Source organism: Lissotriton vulgaris, chromosome 2_1 (assembly GCF_964263255.1).
Source record: "Lissotriton vulgaris chromosome 2_1, aLisVul1.2, whole genome shotgun sequence".
NCBI lineage: Eukaryota > Metazoa > Chordata > Amphibia > Caudata > Salamandridae > Lissotriton > Lissotriton vulgaris.
The window spans coordinates 951,213,842-951,237,053 of record NC_141687.1 but is presented as its reverse complement, the minus strand read 5'-3'; the positions used below and the strand labels follow the sequence as shown (position 1 = coordinate 951,237,053).

Here is a 23,212-nt window from a genome sequence, read left to right as displayed (position 1 = left end):
GACAATTGTTTTATTTCCTTTTCCCTCCATTTTCTTCATTATTTTATATCATAGGACCTCAAAATATATGACTTCAAGATGTGCACTGTTCTAAATCCTGTCCTGTGTTTGGTTTAAAAAGCTATAATGTTCTTTATAGCTAATAGGAAACCAAGCTACGCACATGAGAACTGATTTGCATCTTAGGGCCATATGTATCAACATTCCGTTTTGCGATTCCTAAATAGCGATTTTTAAGGAATCGCTATTTAGAAATCTCAAAATGGTATGTATGTAGAAATCAGCTTCTTGTTAGCGATTTCTTAAAATTCCTTAATTGCGATTGGCAAATTGCTAATCGCAATTAAGGAATAATTTCCCATTCATTTCTATGGGCCAGGAGACCCATAGGAATGAAGGGGAAATGTGAGATTAGCAATTAGCTAATCGCAAATTGAGAATATTTTCAAGGGTGCAGGGGTGTCCAAAGGACACCCTGCTGCACCCCTGAAAATGACATGTGTGCACATATGGCGCACATACATGCCCTAAGGGTATGTATGATCGCCACATGGCACCTTTTGTTTGAAAAAAAAATGCTCATTTAAAGGAATTCGCAACTTACCAACTTGAAGTTGGTGGTAATTTGCGATTCCTTAGGGACAATTAGCAATATTTTTTTGCATCATGCATTGCATTTAAGGAATCGCAAATATTGCAATTCCTTAAATGCAATCGCAAAAAAGGAATCGTAAATTGTGCAATTCCTTATTTTGACCCACATTTGCTTAATACATACCATATTGAGGATTCGCATTCGCAAAGGCCGAAATTCTGCGAATGCAAATTTCAATGATATATATGGCCCTTAGTTCACTATTAGCATTGTTGTCAGGGTGGGGAGAAGCCTGAACGTTTCTAAATTCCTGTTTGAAAAGTATCACTTGAAAAGAAATCTCAATGCACTGATATAATCTGATGTACTAAGTGAAACTGTTTTGCATGTTAAAAAAGATACTTTTTGAATTTTGAAGAGAGTTTATCATATTTTTACACTTTTCCTGCTGTAAGATGTATTTTAAAACAAAGGTATTCTGAAAGTTAAGCACAGTAGGGCACCCTAGTTACTTCCTTTCTTTAACCTGTAAAAAAATTAGGCTCGCGCACACCAGTGGACTGCTCACGAGACTACACACCACTCAAAAGTACAAAAGTCTGTTACTGCTGCAATGTCTTTACTGACAGAATAAAAAAATGGAAATCTGACTTCCCTTTGTACCTTCCTTGATATTAGTACTGGCAGTCTGGCAGGTTGTCCGGTCTGCTTCTTGTGCCTGTGCCTCCCCCCTTCCCCCACTGTCGGTTTTCTGGCTTCTCATTGCTTCCAGATCCTAACCACTGAGGTTGGCCATAGGTGCTGACGGATGTTCCTGCCCCAGTGCTGGTCGCTCTTTGCCACGTGGTATGTCCTGCATTCAAGGAAGTCTAGCAAAACAGGTACGTTTCCTTTCTTCAGTTTATTCCTGGGTGATAGGATCAATCACCAAGTGACCACATCTAGTCAGCTCCACCAGCTACAGCGTTCTCCCAACAGCAACCTCCACCTTCGAGTCTAGAATAGAGCCCATGGTAGGCCTGCATCCCCCACCCATGCAACTAAGCTAGGCCACAACACACGTCACAATATGGTCTCTCTCAGATGGTCCTATGTGAACGTGAGAAGGCGTAGATGTGTGGAGCAGAGTGTATAATGGAGAATAAAAGGATTAAAACCATCTCTTGGTGGAACTAAAGGGATCTTTATTCTTGTCCCCAAGGAATAGACTCAAAACTAAGAGGGAGGCAATTCAACCCAATAGTTGGTATCTGTTCAACATGTTTTCTGCTACTCTGTATCCATAAAGAGGGCGTTGAAGCACTCGTGCCAACTTAAGTGCTAAAAAGAAAAAGAAAAGAAGTAGGAAGTACAACCTGTGTTTCCCGGAATTGGAAGATGTGCACCGTTGTCCAAAACCAACAAAATGGCAGAGGACATTGGTAATGAGTGTACAGTAGAAAATTGGTGATCTACATTCTGTTAGACCAGATGACCTGTGATGGATGCATGATGTGCGTAAACAAAAGTGAGCACTGCAAAACACCAGTGACCTGTTATGTCCTGCCATGGGCTGATGCACATCATTCCCATGTTGTGTGGGGCGTCTGCTTCAACTCAAACTTTCAGGTCAGGGGAAAAGTACAGGGCTTTGGCCACAAGACATAGTATAAAGCAAATTGTTCACGAATGTGTTATGAATACATTAAGTATACTTTATTCTATATAACTCCCTGCCCAACACGAGGTGCTAATATAATTCATTAAGCTGTAGGGGGGAACTGCGTGCTTAGAATGAAGGGCTTTCTAGCCAAATAGTGTGTTGGAACTTGCAATCTGAAATGTCAAGCACCCCCATCATGACAATAGCTCTTTCCTGAATGGGTGTAGTCTGTAGCGTCTCACATTGCAAAAAGATGTTTCATTTCCTTAAACACTCAGTAGTCATCGAAAGCCCCATAGTATTGAAGTACCAGTGGTGTTGTGAGGTCAAAAAAGGCCCATATGCTCTGGGTGTCCAGCGGCAGCCCCCCATTAGGGCGGTGGAGAGTCTCCTCCCGACTGCTTCTCCGCCCGTGCAACAAAAGTGAAAAATAAAACAGTAATACAAAGAATTACCGTTTTATTTTCCACTGCTCCCAGCGGGGCATTGCTGCTGACTGGAGCAGGGGACTGGTGCTCGCTCCACCAGTTTACACTGCGCAAGTCACTTCAGTCAGCTGTCTTGCGACTGTCAGCTTGACCTGTGCAGTGTAAACCTCTCCAACTAGCTGTTCAGACAGCTGAGTGGAGAGCAGGGCCAGTAGGAGCGTTGAGGCCGCCCGCTCCAGCCAATCCTGCCGCTGCTCTCATGTTGCTCATCTGCAGCATGAGAGCAGCATCGAGATTTGCAGAAGGGGGTTGCCTGAGGCTCCATAAGGTGCCATCGCGTAAAGAAAGAAGAAATAAGAAAAAGACGGAGGAGAGCAGAACACAGGTAAGTACTTAAAAAAATAGAAGCTTTTTGGTCCCCACTTAGGGGGTCATTACGATCGCGGACGGACTTGAGTCCGTCCGCGACCCAGAGCATGAGGGAACGTCTGCATGGGCTGCGGCGTTCCCTCTGTGCAGATTAGGATGTGACCGCCACCCTGGCGGTCACATCCTCTATTTTAACATTGCCGCGGGTGGAGCTTCAAGCTGCACCCGCAGCAATGTTAAAAAAGCATGCACAGCATTTGCGTGCACAAAGCGGCAGGCACCGCGCGGTGCCTGCTGCATTGTGCACGCAAATGAAGGGGGGTACAATAGGTACTCCCCATGTGCACCCCCCACCCCCACTACACCTAGGGGGCCCGCAACGGGCCCCCGCAGTGCAGTTACACATGCTTTTCCACGGCGGAAAAGCCGCCGCGGAAAAGCATGTTCAAAAGCACATCCTAATCTGGTTGACGGTGTCTGAGAGACACCGTCACCATTTTAGTGCTTTTCCGCCGCGGTTGTAAGCCAGCCGCGGCGGAAAAGCTGCGGACCTAAACCATGACCCACCAGCCATTCTAATGTGGCAGTGGGTCCTGGTGGGTCCGCAGAGGATTTTCCGCATCCTCCAGGCCGGCGGTGGCTTCCGCCGGCCCAGAGGATGCGGAAAATCCTCCATCGTAATGACCCCCTTAGTTTGGCTCTAGGTCCCTTCATATCCCTCCAGTGTTGAGGGTCACCGTCCACCACTGTTTTGAACTATGTCTAAACAGCAGTTGCGATACTAATAAAAACAATGAAATAACAAAATCCCAGCCAAAGGTGCTGGAGAGCATGGTGCAATTCATATGCATGCATGCCTGCTCCTCAGTGGTCACCATTTTCTAAGACCTAAAAAACAAAACCCTCCATCCACTTTTCAGAGAAAATCATAACCATCTAAAACAATTGCACCCAAACCAGATTCTGCATACTTCAACTCCCTTGACTCACCTACCAGCCCCACCAGGCACCCAGCTATCCTGCTGGGCAGACGTTTCCACCACGGAAACATCCAACACTATGCAATCCAACAAATTTGGAGCTCCCTTGATTCCCTGTGTTTAATACATCTTCGTTAAAGGACTGGACATCATTTGCATGGCACTCACCTCAATACTCAGTCTCTAGGTCTCAACCAACACCTTCCTAGACACCTGCAAAAATGCCACCATACTACTCCTCCTCAAGAAACCATCTTTCTGACCCGACTACGTCTACCTACAGGTCCAACTCTGTTTCCCCTTACCCAACCAAGGTCCTAGAAAAATAGTCAACACTCACCTCGTTCTCTACCTTGAGACCAACCTCATTCTCTACCCCTCGCAGTTGGGATTCAGAGCCAATCATAGCACAGATATGGCCCTCAAGGCAGCCGTGGATGACATACGCGTCATTACCGACAAGAGAGGCACAGGAACCCTCCTCTTCTTGGCAGCCTTTAACACCAACTCCCAACCTATCCTCATCTAGAGACTCAAAGAGGCTGAAATCAGGGGGCCCACTATTGAATGAATCTGCTCCTTCATCACCAGATGCTCTCACGGTCAGGCTCGTCGCCTTCCAGTCAGACACCACTAAACTGAGCTGTGGAATTCCGCAGGGCTCCATCTTGAGCCCCAACTCTTCAGTGACGACATGACTCTTTTTGCCCAATCGTATTGTCATACAGCCTCAGCATCGTCTCCTATGCAGAATACACGCAAGTCATACTCTTTGTCTCAGAAGACGCACTGATCACACAATAAAACTTCCTAATCTGAATTTCTGACATAGCAGACTGTATAAAAGAAGAAGATGCCTCAAGCTTAACTGCGATACACCTGAAGTGGTACTGTTCGGCAAGCATACCTCTCTATGGACCGGAACCCAGCCTGGTGGCCCGATACCCTAAGGCCCACACCCATCTCAATCAAAGCTGCCTGTAACTTCTGTACTTTAATCGACAGTTGTAATAAATTAGATCATTATATGGGTTGGGTCACTATCCATCTCAATGAATAATCTCGGCTCTTTTCATAGTGAACTTTCAAAGTCATTAAGTTAACTTGAGCTCATCACCTTGATTATTCTCTCTCTATCTCGGTACGGGAGAGAAGCAATTGATCAAGCTGCAGGCTATCCAGAACGCGGCCGCCAGGGTTCTCCTGAGCCTGCCAAAGCGTCACCCCACCTCCCGGGCCATTCGAGAGCTGCACTGGCTGCCAATTAAGCGCAGAGTCCAATTTAAGGCCCTCTGCTTGGCCCACAAAGCCGTTCACAGAAAAGGATCAGATGATCTGGCCAAACTCCTCCCGCGCTATGTGCCCAACCGAACTCTAAGATCGGCCAATCAAGACCTGATCTGCGTGCCTAGAATCCGGAAAGTGCGTTGAGGTGGAAAATCATTTTCTAATCAGGCCTCCAAACTCTGGAACTCATTGCCTGTCGAACTTCGCCCACAAGCCTCCAAACTGAGATTCAGAAAATCCCTGAAAACCTGGCTGTTCTCCCTGCCCTGATCTGTCTCACATCACCTTCTATTCTACAGCGCCAAGACGCCGCGGCATTCGAGCGCTTAATAAAAACTTCAGTCAGTCAGTCAATAAACTGGGATCTAACCACAAATTGAGGCTGACCGCGGTGGAGTGTGGGTCGAATACACCAACCAGGTTCATTCTGGTCAAAGGTTGTATCCTCTGATTTAGGGCCCTTTGGTGGTATTGATACTTCGAATTTTAGACACTTGCAGAACTTAGGTTTAATCATGGCAGGGACGACTCCATCTGTACTGTTATTAAACCCCTCTGATGGTTCTGTGAAGTAAGGGCCATCGGAGGCAGACCTCTAATTCCACATACCTAACTAAAATAGGCGGAATTAGAGGTCATTTTCCACTGTTCGTCACCGCCAGGAAAACCCTGGCAGTAGGGGTAGTGAAAACTGCTAAATGCCCCCCTCATTATGGGAGAGGACTGCCATGCGAGGGGAGCATTTTCTTTTTATGTTCTAAAAGAAATTCTGCGTCAGGATTTTCTTTTTGAAAAGAAAAAAGAAAACAGTTTGGTGCAGTGCTCCATCATGTTGACAGAGTCCTCCTGCACTAAACTTTCAACAGCATTGACAGGAACTGCTGTGAAAACTGTTCCTGCCAATGCATTTGAAATGATCACCAGCTTGGTGGTCTTTTAAAAATGTGGCAGGTGGAGTAGTCTCAGCCTGGTGGACGTTAGGTCCTCCACCAGGCCAACAGAGATTACTCCGCACGCCAAAGTATCAATTGAGCCCTTAGTCTTGTAAGTCTCAATCCACCACTGGAGTCCAATCCTACCCACTTTGGCATTTTTGAGATGGCAAAACATTAAACTTGGGCTCTGAGTGCTAGGGTTGTGTGTGGCAGGTGTACCATGATAATCCTAGTGTCCTCCCACATCTAACACCAAGGGGTCTATTATGATCCGCCCGCCATCGCCCGTGAAATGGGACCGCCAGCTATGTGTGAAGTGGTCCCGCACGTGCTTTTAGGATGTGCCCGCCACACTGGCCGGTGCATTCCGCATTTTTTACATTGAGGCGGGCGGTGCTGTCAGCACCACCCGCTGCAATAAAACAAGCATTTACAATGCAATGGTTTTGCCTTTGTTAAAGTTAGAGCGATTGGCATTGCTCTTGACATTATTTTTATTTATGTTTTTTTTTAACATAAATAAATGGCATTGTCATTTACAATGCCACTAGCTTTATCTCTTGCAAATGACACACACCAACACCCACAGAGAGCCCCCCCAACACACACAAACCCCCCCCACACACACACCCACACAGAGCCCCCCCACACACAGCCACACAAAGCCCCCCACACACACCCACACAGAGCCCCCCCACACACACAACCACACAGAGCCCCCCACACACTGCGAGCCCCACCCCACACACTGTGGGCTCGCTGCGAGCCCCCCCGCAGGCAACAGAGGCACGAAAACAGGGTCACAAGCAAGCAACAGGGTCACAAGCAAGCAACAGGGTCCCAAGCAAGCAACAGGGTCACAAGCAGGCAACAGAGGCACGAAAACAGGGTCCCAAGCAGGCAACAGAGGCACGAAAACAGGGTCCCAAGCAGGCAACAGTGGCACGAAAAGAGGGTCCCAAGCAGGCAACAGAGGCACGAAAACAGGGTCACAAGCAAGCAACAGGGTCACAAGCAAGCAACAGGGTCCCAAGCAAGCAACAGGGGCACGTAAAGAGGGCCACAAGCAGGCAACAGAGGCACGTAAACAGGGCCACAAGCAGGCAACAGAGGCACGTAAACAGGGTCACAAGCAGGCAACAGAGGCACGAAAACAGGGTCACAAGCAGGCAACAGAGGCACAAAAACAGCGTCACAAGCAGGCAACAGAGGCACAAAAACAGCGTCACAAGCAGGCAACAGAGGCACGAAAACAGGGTCACAAGCAGGCAACAGAGGCACGAAAACAGGGTCACAAGCAGGCAACAGAGGCACGAAAACAGGGTCACAGGCAAGCAACAGGGTCACAAGCAAGCAACAGGGTCACAAGCAAGCAACAGGGTCCGAGAAAGTAGTTTGCATCCCTTAACTTCTAAACCAATTTGCTGATCCAAAAAGAGAGGTGCTATGTAAACCATTTAACTAGCCTTAAAATAACTATACAGAGCAAGATTGTGGTTATCAGGTTTATCTTGAAGTTGCCTATACAAGTTGTATTTCCATGGATACCCAAGTCAGCTAAAAGTAGCACTAGGCAAGAAGTGAGACTCATCAAGTCAATGGGTAGGAACAAAGCTGGTTTAATATTTTCAGACCTGTGATGTGACCCTTCAGTCTTTTCAACGGGTCAAACAGCCAGTAATAGTTTTCTTGGGAACATGGCCCTTATTAGTGGGCGTAAGATGCGATAAAGAGTATTAGAGGGTTTCCACTGATGCTGCTGCATCGCTGTCTGCTTCTAGTATTACACCAGTGTAAAAATATGTAATCTTTTTTTTGTTTAATTAATTTGTCACCCGATAAGGAAAGGGCTCTATTTTAACTTTGATGGACGCCACAAAGTAGTCATGGAAGGGGCGAAGGTGGTACATGGAGGGCACCATCATGCAGGGCATTTATTTCCCCCCTACAGGTCTGAAGAAACATTTGAATAATCAAGGCCTATACTATAGCATGGTTCTTACAACTGGTGGAGATGGAGCAGAGCTTCATTCGCTGCACATTTGCGCTTCATATAATGCACTCTTTATGCCACCCCGCCCGCGCCAGGACTGACCTTTTGTTGCTGATGGGCGACAAGGAGTATGGAGACACTTCGTTTCCGTCATCTGGGCTGGAGCGCTTTGAACTGAGGGAATACTGCAAGGAAGGAAAACGCAAGGTGAGAGCGGCTCGTGGGGCTGTGATCAGCAAGGAGCAACTCACATTTTATGGGATGGCTTATAGAAAACCGCAACGAGCAACAAAAAATTCCTCGTGTTTACGAATGAGAAATGGTAGTACAAGCCAGCAACCAACAAGCTTATAGGTGTAAGAATCCAGCTTATACATATACACGTTGTGTGTATTGAAATAGAGCATGTGATTGGAGTGAGGATACTGACTATTGTTTGTAAATGTATTAAAACTCGGCATACTCTCGGAAGGAGTCAAGCTATCCATGAGTCTAAACACTGAGCTGGTTGCACACAGACCCCTGCAGCAGGCACAGCAACCCACGGGGATACAAACAAATATGGTAGAACACACTAAGTGCTGCACAGAGAGCATGTGTGGGCTCCTGTTGCACCTCCACATGTAGCTGGTATTCACGCCGCTGAGACCAGGCCCGCCCACAGCACACCGCCCAGGCCTGGCTGTGACCTTCACAGAGGTCATCACCTCGTCCCAGCGGGTGTGTGAGGGGGGACAGCAGGGGGCGCTGTGGCTTACCGTGAAGAGGCTCCTCTTCTCGGGCGTGGAGGGCTGCAGCCGCCGGTCCTCGGTCTGCGGGTCCTGCACCTTCTCGATGCCCGCCCCCAGCAGCTCGTTCTTCAGCAGGGCAGAGTATGCCAGCCCATCTGCTCGGAAACAACAGGAGAGAGTCTGAGCATCTGCCTGGCCGAGGGCAGGAGGGGGAGGGGACAGGCTTCTTGCCCCCACTTGTCTACAGGTCACATCCATCACGCCCCACAAAGCCCCGCACAGATGGTGGGAACAAAACACATGCGAGGGGTGGGGGAGGGCACCTACCTTTGCCGTTGTCCGAGGTGGCATCCTTCGCTTAAATGGGAAGTGAACGCGATCACAGCGGGGAAAAGTTGAAATATGAGCACTTTGTAGGCACGAGCACTTCATTGTTCTACCAACAGAGCAGTTCTCACCTGCAGCCCTCATACCTCTCCCCCCCCCCCCTGCACACGTGCTTATACACAGGGTATGCTTGGCAGTGCACACAGCCCAAGAGACAGCAATAACTTCGAAGGGGCACAAGCAGCGCGGCGCTGTCACAAGATCACACAGGCGCGCACAGGGGACGCGGGGACCGGAGGCGCCGTCTCTTACCTGCAGGGCGTCCGAGCATGCCGGCTTCTCCTCCGCCTTCAGGAAGACCTGCTGGCCCCGTCTGAAAAATTGAAGGACTGCGATGAGGATGTGGTTGAGAATGAGTACCATCGCTGCCGCTGCTGCCTGGTGCCCTCCCGTCTGCTCCCCGCACTCCCTGCGCCGTGACAGGCAGGCAGCAGCAGGCACTCACTCACACAGGCACGCACACACACGCACACAGGCACACGGCGCTCCGCTCGCAGGTTTGTCTACATGTATAAACACACATTAATCTCTGCCCCACGAGGGCTCCGGAGCAGGCCCTCCCCGGCCCCTCCCTTGCACTCCTCCACAGCCCCCCCGCCCCCCTCCCCGGGCTGCTGCTGCTGCCTGCGCCGCCTCGCCATCCTCCACCACACCTGCTCCGCCGGAGCCGGGGCAGGCAGCAGGCGAGCAGGCAGAGCGCTGCGCGTGTGCCACAGCAGGCAGGGCTGCGGCAGGCAGGCACAGGCAGCTTCCCGGGTCTTAGTGCCGCGAGCAGGCGCAGAGCAGGCAGCGCCCCGACCTCGCTTATTTATTGATGTGCTTATATATAGCGGGGGCCTCAGGGCGCCTGGCAGGAGTACAGGTGCCAAACTATTATAGCAGGCACATGGCCGGAGGCTTAAGGGCGCTTTACAGGAGTACAGGCACCAAACTATGATAGCAGGCACATGGCACAGAGGCATCCGAGCGAGGGGGGGTGGAGGGGCAACCCCCTGCAATTCACCGGTCCCTTCATCTGGGGGCGTAGGTTGATGTTGCCCTACAAGCCAACCCCCCGGTGCATGCAGCACTGCCTCTGCTAGCACTCAACCCCCTTCTCGTCGGCTTCACCCTCGCAGCACTCGGAGCCTGTTGTGGTCAGTCGGCTTTCCCGAGTTATCTTCCGCTCGAGGTCGGGTACTGTTTGAGTCGACTCCTCTGTGCCCCTCGACCCCGGCAGCACGACTCGCCCCCTGATGTACGCATCTGTGTTGTAAGTGTTCAGTGTACACGCGGCACCTTGCACATCTGCCGTTTCCTGTCAGAAACCTTCTTGTACCTTGAGTAAAGCAACTTGCTGACTGGACAAATGTTGTATACGATTATTGCCTTCCCAAAAGCGACTCACGTCCGTTGAATTCAAAGTGAAAGTATGACGTGAATGAACGCCTCCTCTCTGATGGGAATCAATTACTATTTGAATTACAGGAGACACCAATAAGGCATAGAATATCCGCCCTCCTTCGTCAGCCTAGACAACCACCTGCAGATTGAATTAGAAATACCAATTTCGCCCGCCTATACTCCCAGTCACTACATCGCACTGTTTAGTTCTTGATCTATCCTTTAACCACGTTTGCTCTATCACGTCTAAATAGCTGGTAGACGGAGACCTGGAAGAGGCTAACCTGGCATTATACACCATCAAAAGCGAGGGGCCAGGTGGTATTTCTTTTCACTAAGCAGACACTGGGTCTAATTTTCCTCTCTACCGAGGCGACTTCACCCACTTTTCTCGAACAGACTCTGCATTCAGCTGACTGAAGAAATGCGCCTATTAAGAGTACAGCTTAGCACGGGTATTAAGGCCAGCAACAGCCAAGTCGTGTTAGGTAAGCTGCGGTGAGGAAGAAACACATCCAAAACACTACACATGGAGTAAACAACCTCCCTCTGTCCGGGATGATACCCCATTCACAAAGCTCATTGGGCATGGAACACAAGTTGCGCCCCCGCGGCCGTCGCCATTTTAACGGAGGGGGGCGCCTCGCACACTTCCAAGCAGTAAGATGGCGGCGGCCGCTTGTGGCGTCGTTTGTTTTTCCGGCGGCTGGTGCGCGGTGCTCCTGCCGCTCGTTACCTGTATGCGTTCCGCGATGCCCTGTTCTGTACTCGGCGGGCCTGTGCAGCGCAGTCCCTGGCTCTCACAGGAACAGCAAGACTCAGTGTTGCGAAACCGGTTGCAGCTCTCGTTTCAGGAAAGTGGGTGCGGCCCCTGGCGCGGATAGCTGTAAATGGATGCGTGAGGCGGGCCACGAGGAAAAGTGTGAGCAGTCCGTGCTCGTAATCATTCCAATTACCTGCCGCTCCCGCTGGCAGCCTCCGCCCGGAGCCGGCCGGCTCTCGGGCGCTGCTACTTTTAACACCGCCGCCCGCCGGAGCCGCTAATTGCCGCCTTCCCGTTCGAGTGCCGGCAATGCCGGACCAGACACGGGGGCGTTCCCGGCGTCCCGTGACGTCGGCAAAAGCCAAAGAATGTCGGGAACGCCCCCGTGTCTGGTCCGGCATTGACGGACAGGCCCCTCGTCCAATGGCAAGGCTCCGTTTACGGAGCCAGCCAATCAACGACGAGGGCCGAACCAAAGCACCCTACAGTTCTCAACAGGATTTCGCCTGCGCGAAAAGCTGCGCAGAAAGCGCAGCTTTCGCTAGGCAAAACCTAAAAAGGCACCTATGCATTTGCATGCACAACGTGGCAGGCACCAAGCATAGACTGCCACGTCGTCCATTCAAATGCAGAGGGGTACCATAGGTACCCCCCATATGCCCCCCCACCCCACCAACATCCTGGGGGCCCCCAACTGAGGAATCCACATGCTTTTCCTTGGTGGTAAAGGCTGCTTCCCGCTAACATTGTAATATGGATGGTGGTGTCTAGCAGACACACCACCATATTCAACCCTTTTCCCGTCTGCCGCAGTACCCCCCGCCATCATAATATAGCGGGGGGGAAATGGGAGGTGGGCGGGGGATGATCTCGGGCGGATCGCCAATGCCATGCCGGCAGTGGCTATCCGCCCGACATCATAATAGACCCCTACGTTTGGGGAAGCCAAGATACCCACAAAAAACCCAGAGATAGAGGTCTGGCAGGGCTAAGCAGATTCCTTCAGCATCCAGGCATGAATCTACAGGTTTGTCTTGGCATCCTGGTCGTTTCTTTTTCCAATGTCCTTGTCAAGGTTCCCTCATTCTCCAAGCGTTCTCTGGCTCTACAAGTGCCTTCTGGTTTCCTAACACTCTGCACTGTTTAAGACCTAAAACCTTGAGTTGGTATTGCACACTTAATTATGTTAAAACACAGGGTGTCAATTTAATATCCTGCAGTTAAACTTTGGTGCACACCAGCAGCGGCTCCTCGGCTAAGGCGGAGGAGCATTGCCCCACTGCTTTTCAGCAATGCAAAAAAGGAAAAATAAAATGATAACACAATTTCATTATCATCGTATTTTTAATTGCGAGGCAGGCTAGGGCGGGGCGGGCTGAACTGTCAGAGCAGGGGGAGGAGGAAATATGTGCAGTTAAGTGCGCCTGACAATTTGGCTGGCCTTCTTGGGCCGGCTAAACAATTAGGCACAATTAGCATGTTCTCCGCCTGGCTGAATTGCACAGCCTAGGTGGAGAACATTTAAGGGCTCCCACTCCCAGTCTGAGGGCTGAACCAAGCCGCTTGGACCAATCATGATGCAGCTGTCATGCTGGTGACAGCAGTATCGTGATCTGGTTCGGGGAGCCTGTGTGCTTCCTGCTTCCAGGGGGAAAGACAACGTAAGAGAGATTGCGACCATGCAGAGATAAGTATTATATATATTTTTAAACCCTCCTGCTCACCACCCCTGTGCCATACCAGCCGCCACTGGTGCACACCCATGATGATGCATGGACCACTGGTTTTGTCCTCACCTCAAATCTGAGCATTTGTGGTAAGAATAACTTACAAATAAACTGTTGCGTGTACTGTTTTTGCACTATACTTAGTGTTTTCAATAGACTACATGTGCCAGAATATGTAGCGCTATAGCAATGTGGTGGCCATCTTGCGCAGGGGATTATTATAAAAGGAGCCACATCTAAATAACGGTGCACTTTATTTGGGAATTTTCAAAGAATCAACACCCTCATGGATGAGCTCCTGCTCCTTGATTTGTGTCAGGAGTGAAAACAAGTTAAGCAATTAAACAGAGGGAGTGGCCTGGTCCCATAGTTCCTTGTTTTTAGGTCTCGCCTCTCAATGCGCATGCGCATTGTGCGGAGCGAGACTATAGGGGTTTAAACAGGCTTTAACTAACTGGCGATTTGATGCTCTGCCCGTGCGCTTTTAGGTCAATGCGCAAGCGCATTGACATAAAATGCGCGTGCACAGCATCAAATCGTCATCCATCTGTTGCCCAGCTTGGTGCCGCTCCACCCCCTGCGGCATCAAAGGCTTTCCCGGCCGGCCGTGCTTTCAGTTTCACGGCCGGCCGGCCGTGTCTCCTTTTCGTTTAACTTGTTTCTTGGTTTTTTTCTGCCCCTGTTGTGCCGTCCGCCCGCCCTCCCTCACTGGTAATCTCCCCATCTCCTGCCCACAACTAATGGATAACCAAAATGTATAAAATTGCCTCATGAGAAATTCGTAAGGTCCTAGACGGACTGAAAGTTTGCTGCAGACTTGGTAAAACCCAGGAGTTTTGATGAAAGAATGACATCGGAGTGAATGTATCTATTATACGGCCTCTGCTCACTCCCCCTCTTTTCCCCTCCCAGCCCCCACCTATGTCATCCTGTCACCCCTTCCCATGCGTCTGCTGCCTCCATGCCCCTCACTTCATTTGAATCCTGGACACGGCAGACACACAGAGATGAAGTTATGTTCCAGTTACTCAGTCTGTTTCTGCTTATTCAGTTTCTTGCCTTCCGTTCTGTCATTGCGCCGTCCGTCCGCCCTCCGTCACTGGTAATCTCCCCATCTCCTGCCCACAACGAATGGATAACCAAAATGTATAAAACCGTCTCATGAGAAATTCGTAAGGACCTAGACAAACTGAAAGTTTGCTGCAGACTTGGTAAAACCCAGGAGTTTTGATGAAAGAATGACATCGAAGTGAATGTATCTATTATACGGCCTCTGCTCTCTCCCCCTCTTTTCCCCTCCCAGCCCCCACCTATGTCATCCTGTCACCCCTTCCCGTGCGTCTGCTGCCTCCATGCCCCTCACTTCATTTGAATCCTGGACACGGCAGACACACAGAGATGAGGTTACGTTCCAGTTACTCAGTCTGTTTCTGCTTATTCAGTTTCTTGCCTTCCGTTGTGTCATTGCGCACACTGCCCACACTTTTCGGGATTCTTCCCGGTACCTTGCGTTCTTAATGTTCGGTGTGTGATCTAAATACAAACCCAAGGTTGGCTCAGGTGACACGCATGGGGCCATTTGATGAATATTTTATTTCACAGAACTCCCTCAATGAGCTGCTTCCGACATCCATCATTCGACATCCACCCATGCATCGTTTCACCCAAGCATTCACCCACCCATTTACACTTTCATCCATCTACGTGTGTTGCCGGAACATAGACCATGGAGGAACTATTCCCCTCCCCCCCATAGCCCCTGTGCATGGTATCTGCTTCAGGGTCAAACGTTCAAAACAATACCTTTATTACATGTATTTGCTCTTTTCATAGCTGCAGGACTTGGTTCGGATGCGGTTTTATTAACGGAATGTTTTTCTCAACTCATGTCACTCTCCCACTGTGGATAAAGTGCAGAGAGTCGGCCTGGGAACCTGCACAGCTCGTTAAAGGAAGGGTTTCACTTCGGTGTGACATTCCCATAGTTCAGCAAACTTAACGTGACATCTAGAGAGGTGCAGCGTTGCCAGCTCTGCAAAGCGCCTCTTATTATAAATTGTATCTGAAATTATCCAGTTTCTATAAATCCACCCATTCACACTTTCATCCATCTCCGTGTGCTGCCACTCCTACCCATCCACCCTCGCATGCAGGCACGCCCATCCAACCATATATTCATCAAAGTATACACCTATCAACTATAAACGTATCCTTGCATCCATTCACCCACCCATTCACATTTGCATCCATCCATTTGTGCATCCATCCACCATCACCCCCAAATCCACCCCCACATGCACCACCACATCCACCACCACATCCACCACCACATCCACCATCACATCCACCATCACATCCACCACCACATCCACCGCCACATCCACAGCCACATCCACCACCAAATCCACCACACCCACCACCACCACATCCACCACCACCACTGCATCCACCACATCCAGCGCATCCACCACCACCACATCCACCGCATCCACCACCACATCCACCACCACATCCACCATCACCGCCACATCCACCACCACATCCACCAACACCACCACATCCACCACCACCACATCCACCATCATCTCCAAATCCACCTCCACATGCACCACCACATCCACTACCACATCCACCACCACATCCACCATCACATCCACCATCACATCCACCACCACATCCACCGCCACATCCACATCCACCGCCACATCAGCCACATTCACAGCCACATCCACCACCACAACCACCACACCCACCACCACCACATCCACCAAACCCACCACCACTACATCCACCACCCCATCCACCACCACCACCACCCCATCCACCACCACCACTGCATCCACCACCACCACCGCATCCACCATCACCACATCCACTGCATCCACCACCACCACATCCACCGCATCCACCACCACATCCACCACCACATCCACCATCACCACCACATCCACCACCACATCCAGCACCACATCCACCATCACCTCCACATCCACCATAACATCCACCGCCACATCCATCACCACATCCACCACATCCACCACCACCACATCCACCACCACCGCTTCCACCACCACCACATCCACCACCACCACCACATCCACCCCCACATGCACCACCACATCCACCACCACATCCACCACCACATCCACCATCACATCCACCATCACATCCACCACCACATCCACCGCCACATCCACAGCCACATCCACCACCAAATCCACCACACCCACCACCACCACATCCACCACCACCACTGCATCCACCACATCCAGCGCATCCACCACCACCACATCCACCGCATCCACCACCACATCCACCACCACATCCACCATCACCGCCACATCCACCACCACATCCACCAACACCACCACATCCACCACCACCACATCCACCATCATCTCCAAATCCACCTCCACATGCACCACCACATCCACTACCACATCCACCACCACATCCACCATCACATCCACCATCACATCCACCACCACATCCACCGCCACATCCACATCCACCGCCACATCAGCCACATTCACAGCCACATCCACCACCACAACCACCACACCCACCACCACCACATCCACCAAACCCACCACCACTACATCCACCACCCCATCCACCACCACCACCACCCCATCCACCACCACCACTGCATCCACCACCACCACCGCATCCACCATCACCACATCCACTGCATCCACCACCACCACATCCACCGCATCCACCACCACATCCACCACCACATCCACCATCACCACCACATCCACCACCACATCCAGCACCACATCCACCATCACCTCCACATCCACCATAACATCCACCGCCACATCCACCACCACATCCACCACATCCACCACCACCACATCCACCACCACCGCTTCCACCACCACCACATCCACCACCACCACCACATCCACCACCACATCCACCACCACACCCACCACCACCACATCCACCACCACATCCACCACACCCACCACCACCACATCCACCACACCCACCACCACTACATCCACCACCCCATCCACCACCACCACCACCCCATCCACCACCACCACTGCATTCACCACCACCACAACATCCACCATCACCACATCCACCTCATCCACCACCACCACATCCACTGCATCCACCACCACATCCACCATCACCACCACATCCACCACCACATCCACCACCACATCCCCATCACCTACACATCCACCATGACATCGACCGCCACATCCACCACCACATCCACCACATCCACCACCACCAAATCCACCACATCCACCACCACCGCATCCACCACCACCACCACATCCACCACCACATCCACCACCACATCCACCACACCCACCACATCCACCACCACGTCCACAACATCCACCACATCCACCACCACATCCACCACCACATCCACCACACCCACCACCACCACATCCACCACCACGTCCACAACATCCACCACATCCACCACCACATCCACCACCACATCCAACACATCCACCACCGCTTCCACCACCACCGCATCCACCACCACCACATCCACCACCACCACCGCATCCACCACCACCACATCCACCACCACATCCACCACCTCAGCCACCACCGCATCCACCACCACCACATCCACCACACCCACCATCACTTCCACCACCACATCCACCACCACATCCACCACATCCACCACCACATCCACCACCACTTTCACCACATCCACCACCACCACATCCACCACACCCACCACCACTACATCCACCACCCCATCCACCACCACCACCACCCCATCCACCACCACCACTGCATTCACCACCACCACCGCATCCACCATCACCACATCCACCTCATCCACCACCACCACATCCACCGCATCCACCACCACATCCACCATCACCACCACATCCACCACCACATCCCCCATCACCTCCACATCCACCATGACATCGACCGCCACATCCACCATCACATCCACCACATCCACCACCACCACCACATCCACCACATCCACCACCACCGCATCCACCACCACCACCACATCCACCACATCCACCACCACATCCACCACCACATCCACCACACCCACCACCACCACATCCACCACCACGTCCACAACATCCACCACATCCACCACCACATCCACCACCACATCCAACACATCCACCACCGCTTCCACCACCACCGCATCCACCACCACCACATCCACCACCACCACCGCATCCACCACCACCACATCCACCACCACATCCACCACCTCAGCCACCACCGCATCCACCACCACCACATCCACCACACCCACCATCACTTCCACCACCACATCCACCACCACATCCACCACATCCACCACCACATCCACCACCACTTTCACCACATCCACCACCACCACATCCACCACCTACACCACATCCACCACCACATCCACCACCTCCACAACCACCACATCCACCACTACCACCAACACATCCACCCCCACATCCACCACCATCACCACCACATCCACCATCACCACCACATCCACCACCACATCCACCACCACATCCACCACCACCATATCCCCCAGATCCACCACCACCACATCTATATGTGTGTGTGTGTGTGTGTTTGTGTGTGGCTCTGTGTGTGTGTAGGTGCAAATGCAATGTTCTTGGATTTTCGTCACAATAAAATAAACTTAACATAATCTTCACAAAAGTTATTTACAAACGTTTAAGCTATTGTCATTATAAATTACAATAACTTTTATTTAAGTATTAATTATTTACAAAATTAAAAGCCATTGTTATTTGTAATATCAATACATCTAAGTCACGTAAATACAACACACATTGCATTACAAATGCTATAGGTGTCACATTTGCGAAAGTTAAAACTATTGACATTGTAACTGACAAAGCTATTAATTTTGCTATTTTCAAAACCAACACATAAATAAAAAAAGTTTCATTTACAATACCAATCGCTCAAACTTTCCTAATGTGAGACCTATTGCCTTTCCAATGCTTGTTTTCCTTGAAATAAGGAAGGTTTCAGGTGTTTCCCAGAGAAACTTCGAGAAGTTAATTTGCAGCACAATGAAAGACTGAGCTGGTTCTGGAATATTCTGAATTTAGCTGTTGGTGACTTTTTGGTATTAAATAACTTTTATTAACTCATGCTGCAGGGAGCATACCGTTTATGTATCCTGGTAACTTAAGGAAATATGGCCTGATTTAAAGTTCAGCTGATGGGATACTCTTTCACAAACATGACGAATATTCGATTCACTGTTTTACAAGTGCATTATATTCAATGGCACTTGTAATACGGCAGAGGTGCTATCCATAATGTCTTTGATGGACTATCCCTTCCGTCAAACTCTAAATCAAGCCTATAGTCATTCGTATAACAGGAATTTAGTTTTTGGTCTGCATGTAAGAATTAACATAATCTATGGAAAGTTCCTGATTATTGGTAGAAAAAAACAATAATTGAAAGAGACTTAAATGTGTATTTAGAAGCTGTCCCAGAAATGATTGGAGTTGTCGTATGTGATAGTCTTCTCTAATGTATTTTCTATTGTTAGGTGATATTTACTATAGAAAAAGGAGAGAGGTGTTTATTTTTAATAAGGTGTTTAATTAGGTGTTTTCTACTCACAGCTGAAAAAAAACAGGTTTTTACCAGCTACAATAAAGCTACAAAGGTAGGACTGAAGCCATGTTTACACTGCCACTGTAGCACGGTGGCACAATAGGTGCTGCAATCCACTAGTGGCGTTTAACTTCCAGGCCCTGGGCACACTTTGTTCTATATCCTATGAACTTATAGGCAAGTTAAATATCCAATTGCCAATTACTACAATGCCACTTCAACCATGTCAAAATGGGGAGCACAGGCTATTTTCTGCTAGATAGCCTGTGTAAGGTGCACAGAATTCTAAAGCCAGCAAAATTATAAGATGCAGCAAAATGTGACAAATCTGTGGTGACCATGCAAAAAAAGAAGATTTCCTACACAGGCCACCTCCCAAGAATGAGGGTAGGCAAATTAACCCCTTGATGGACTTTCCTACTCAGGTGATACAACATGGACAATTTGCCACTTCTTCATTGGCACTGTCTGTTCAATGCCCATCTGAACCGACCTGTACCCCTCTATCAACATCTTCCTGAGCCACTAACCCTGTTCATGGGGAAACCTTCTTCTCATCTTCCGACCCCACCTGTGAGGTGACTAACCCTAGTTTGCTCACAGATTCATCCCAGTATGTGGACAGTACCGCCATGGCCAACACGTTTATGTGGCCCATTCTGCCTCCTATGTCAGAGTTCTGTCCCCAGCTCTGTCCCCAACTCAGGGAAAGCTCTGCCCATAAATCAAATAACCAACTGAGGCCACTGAAAGGAGTTACGAACCAGGCCCCTGGTTATGTGGAGGCTCTAATCTAGGGTCTTGCATAATCAAGCCATGGAGCTGGCAAGGAGTCCCCAACTTGACTCTGAAGTATCTTTGGCATCTTAGGTTTCTTTAAGTCAGGAGCTACAACTTTGCATTCCAGACACACACCTCCTGCTCTAACTTCTACCATTTGAGCGGTGACATCCTGAGACTGACTCCTCTGCTCGAGCTCCATACCCCAAGACCGAACATGTGCCTGGCAGTCCAGGACTTACTGGGCAAACATGCAGTACGCCTAAAGAATGACACAGTCTGGTGGTGTAATGCTGGGAGCAGCCTGGAGCAGGTATCCTGTATGTTGTGATGAGACAGTATGGGTTACACGTTGAGGTAAGAAGTGACCTACTAGGATCAGTCGTGGGTGTTCGCCTCTCAGAGCAAGTAACCCCTGAACCTCTGGTCCTCAATCTGTGGATGGCATCCACCCCTTACCCCTTACTCTTAGTATTTGAACCTTTTATTTATGGACAGTACCCCTATGAATTTGTGCTAGATGTGCCTAGGGGGGCTGCCCGCCATCCTTTTTTCTTGCCAGTGGGAGCTCAGAGCCAAGGATGTAGTAAGTGGGTACATGGGCAAGTACCCCCTCCCATTCTAAGGATAGCATGGCCATAGGATGGACATACTCCTGCCCATGGGCCTGCATTACCCTACAAATCTGTCCTGGCAGATACACTTCTAGGCAAACTAGATACTGCCATGGTCTGGCTGGAAAAAGTATCCCGCAGAACAGAGACAGGGACCCTGTTCACTGTGACTTCCCAGAAGTGATGCCAACTGCTCACCGGCTAACTTTCTGGTTCTACCTCCCAACTAACCTCCCCCTAGGGCTACATTAGCCACCACTGTGGAGGGCCCACCGGCAGGGGGAGGTGGGGGGGGCTCTTCCTGGGATAGACAGAGTTCCCATTTTCGTGACCTGACTGGGAGATAGTCATACCACCGGGCGGATAAAAGGGTGCCTTGGGCTTCCCCCCCCCCCCCCCCCCCCATCAAAACCTAACCTACTGTCCTCTGAAGAGGTCTGGGAATTCTTCCCCTCTTTTGGAAACCTTTTCAGAATGCCTCTGTATTATACTTGGCTTCCCCTTCCCTGTGTGGACGGTATTCTGAACCATTCTTCTTGTGGGCACTCCAGAGGTCCTCTTCCTTCCCAACCTCTCTCAGCACAGTGAGCTTTGTGTTTATTAGCTGATGACACAACTATAATGTAAAACAATTACTTACTGCTCCTTCATAACAAAATTGTACAGCCCATCATAATCTTTACTTTGATGTCCTTCACCCAAACATCAAGTGCCTGGCTCGACAAGTCCACATAATCCCCCGATGGCTTGTGTGACTTCTTCTAGCTATCCAAGAACATCATAGGGCTACCTTCATGGGACATACTTCATTTGGTCATCTACCTCTAGGAACAACACGTTATCCCTCCCAGCAATGGGCATGTGCTTCATTAACTAACCCACCAGTCCTCCTCAGGGACGCTCTATGCATATCTAGGGCCAAATCATGTGCTACAAATCACTTATCTTTTTCACCCCATCACATATCTAGGTACCAAGAGTTAGTGGACATAGACTCTTTTACATCTCCTAGGCACTTAATGTTCGCTGTTCCCATCATCACTGGACTTAGAGGCCCCTTTGAACCTAAAAAAGCAAGCACAGGCACTTTACTGCTGGAGCAGGGGTAAAGTGCACAGAGTTCTAAAAACAAAAAAAAATGAATGGTCCGGAAAAAGACAGAAATTCCGGGGTGATAAAACAGAAAAGGCAGATTTCCTGTAACAGCCAAATTGTCATAGTCTACTAAGTCAACAGGGTAACAACAACAATGCTTCCACACCCTCAAGATGCTCAGAAAAATCTTCAAATGGCTCCCATTGGACACTCGCACAATAGTCACACAAGCACTCGTCACCAGCAGATCAGGCTACGGCAACGTCCTCTACATAGGCATAGCCGCCAAGCTCACTTGCAGATTTCAAGTAGTTCAAAGTTCGGCTGTCAGAGTCACACTCAACCTCCCTCCAGGAGCACATATATCCAAACTCCTAAGAGATCTCTGTAGTAAAGGCGCTGGAGGCAAAACATTTTTAAAGTGCTATGCCCAAAAAAATAAAATAAGGCTTACCTCCACTTCTTTACCCAGTGCTACTGACAAAGTCCTACCCACATTGTCCCAGTATTCTTTCAACATTGGGCAGGTGAAAAACCTGTGGATGTCATCCGCCTCATGGATGAGACATCTTGTACATCTGGCATCTCCTCCTCCCCTCATTTTGGATATCTTAAGCGGAGATCAATATATCCTGTGAAGGGAAAAAAGGTGGTTCTTCCTTAGTGCAGCCGATTTGATTAAAGGGTGTAGTTTATCTAAATATACATGCCATAAAGTTTGCAGCTCTTCATCTGGCAAGCCCTTCTCCCAGACCATACAAGGAGGATCCAGCTGCCTGTCAGCAGTAGCAAGAAGATGATTATACCAGATTTGGATCTTGGAGATCATCCTCCATTGCATTGTCTCCAGGAAATTGCCAGTGTTGGTTCTTACACCAGATGAGATTTGGTAGTATT

General features: G+C 49.9%; 1 protein-coding gene across 1 annotated transcript; it reads right to left on the bottom strand.

Moving 5' to 3' along the window:
- Positions 1–8,205: 8,205 nt before the first annotated feature.
- LOC147731460 (fizzy-related protein homolog) lies at positions 8,206–9,817 on the bottom strand. The gene is made up of 3 exons (XM_086958747.1): positions 9,600–9,817; positions 8,988–9,115; positions 8,206–8,414 (listed from the first exon to the last, which is right to left on the bottom strand). Exons 1-3 carry the CDS (start codon positions 9,616–9,618, stop codon positions 8,286–8,288), a joined length of 276 nt encoding a protein of 91 aa, XP_086814873.1. The 5' UTR covers positions 9,619–9,817; the 3' UTR covers positions 8,206–8,285.
- Between the last annotated feature and the right edge of the window lie 13,395 nt (positions 9,818–23,212).

Coding starts and splice junctions, on each gene's coding strand:
- LOC147731460 (XM_086958747.1), bottom strand. Junction 8,415..8,987: donor AGAAGAGGAGCCTCTTCACG/GTAAGCCACAGC, acceptor CCTTCCTTGCAG/TATTCCCTCAGTTCAAAGCG.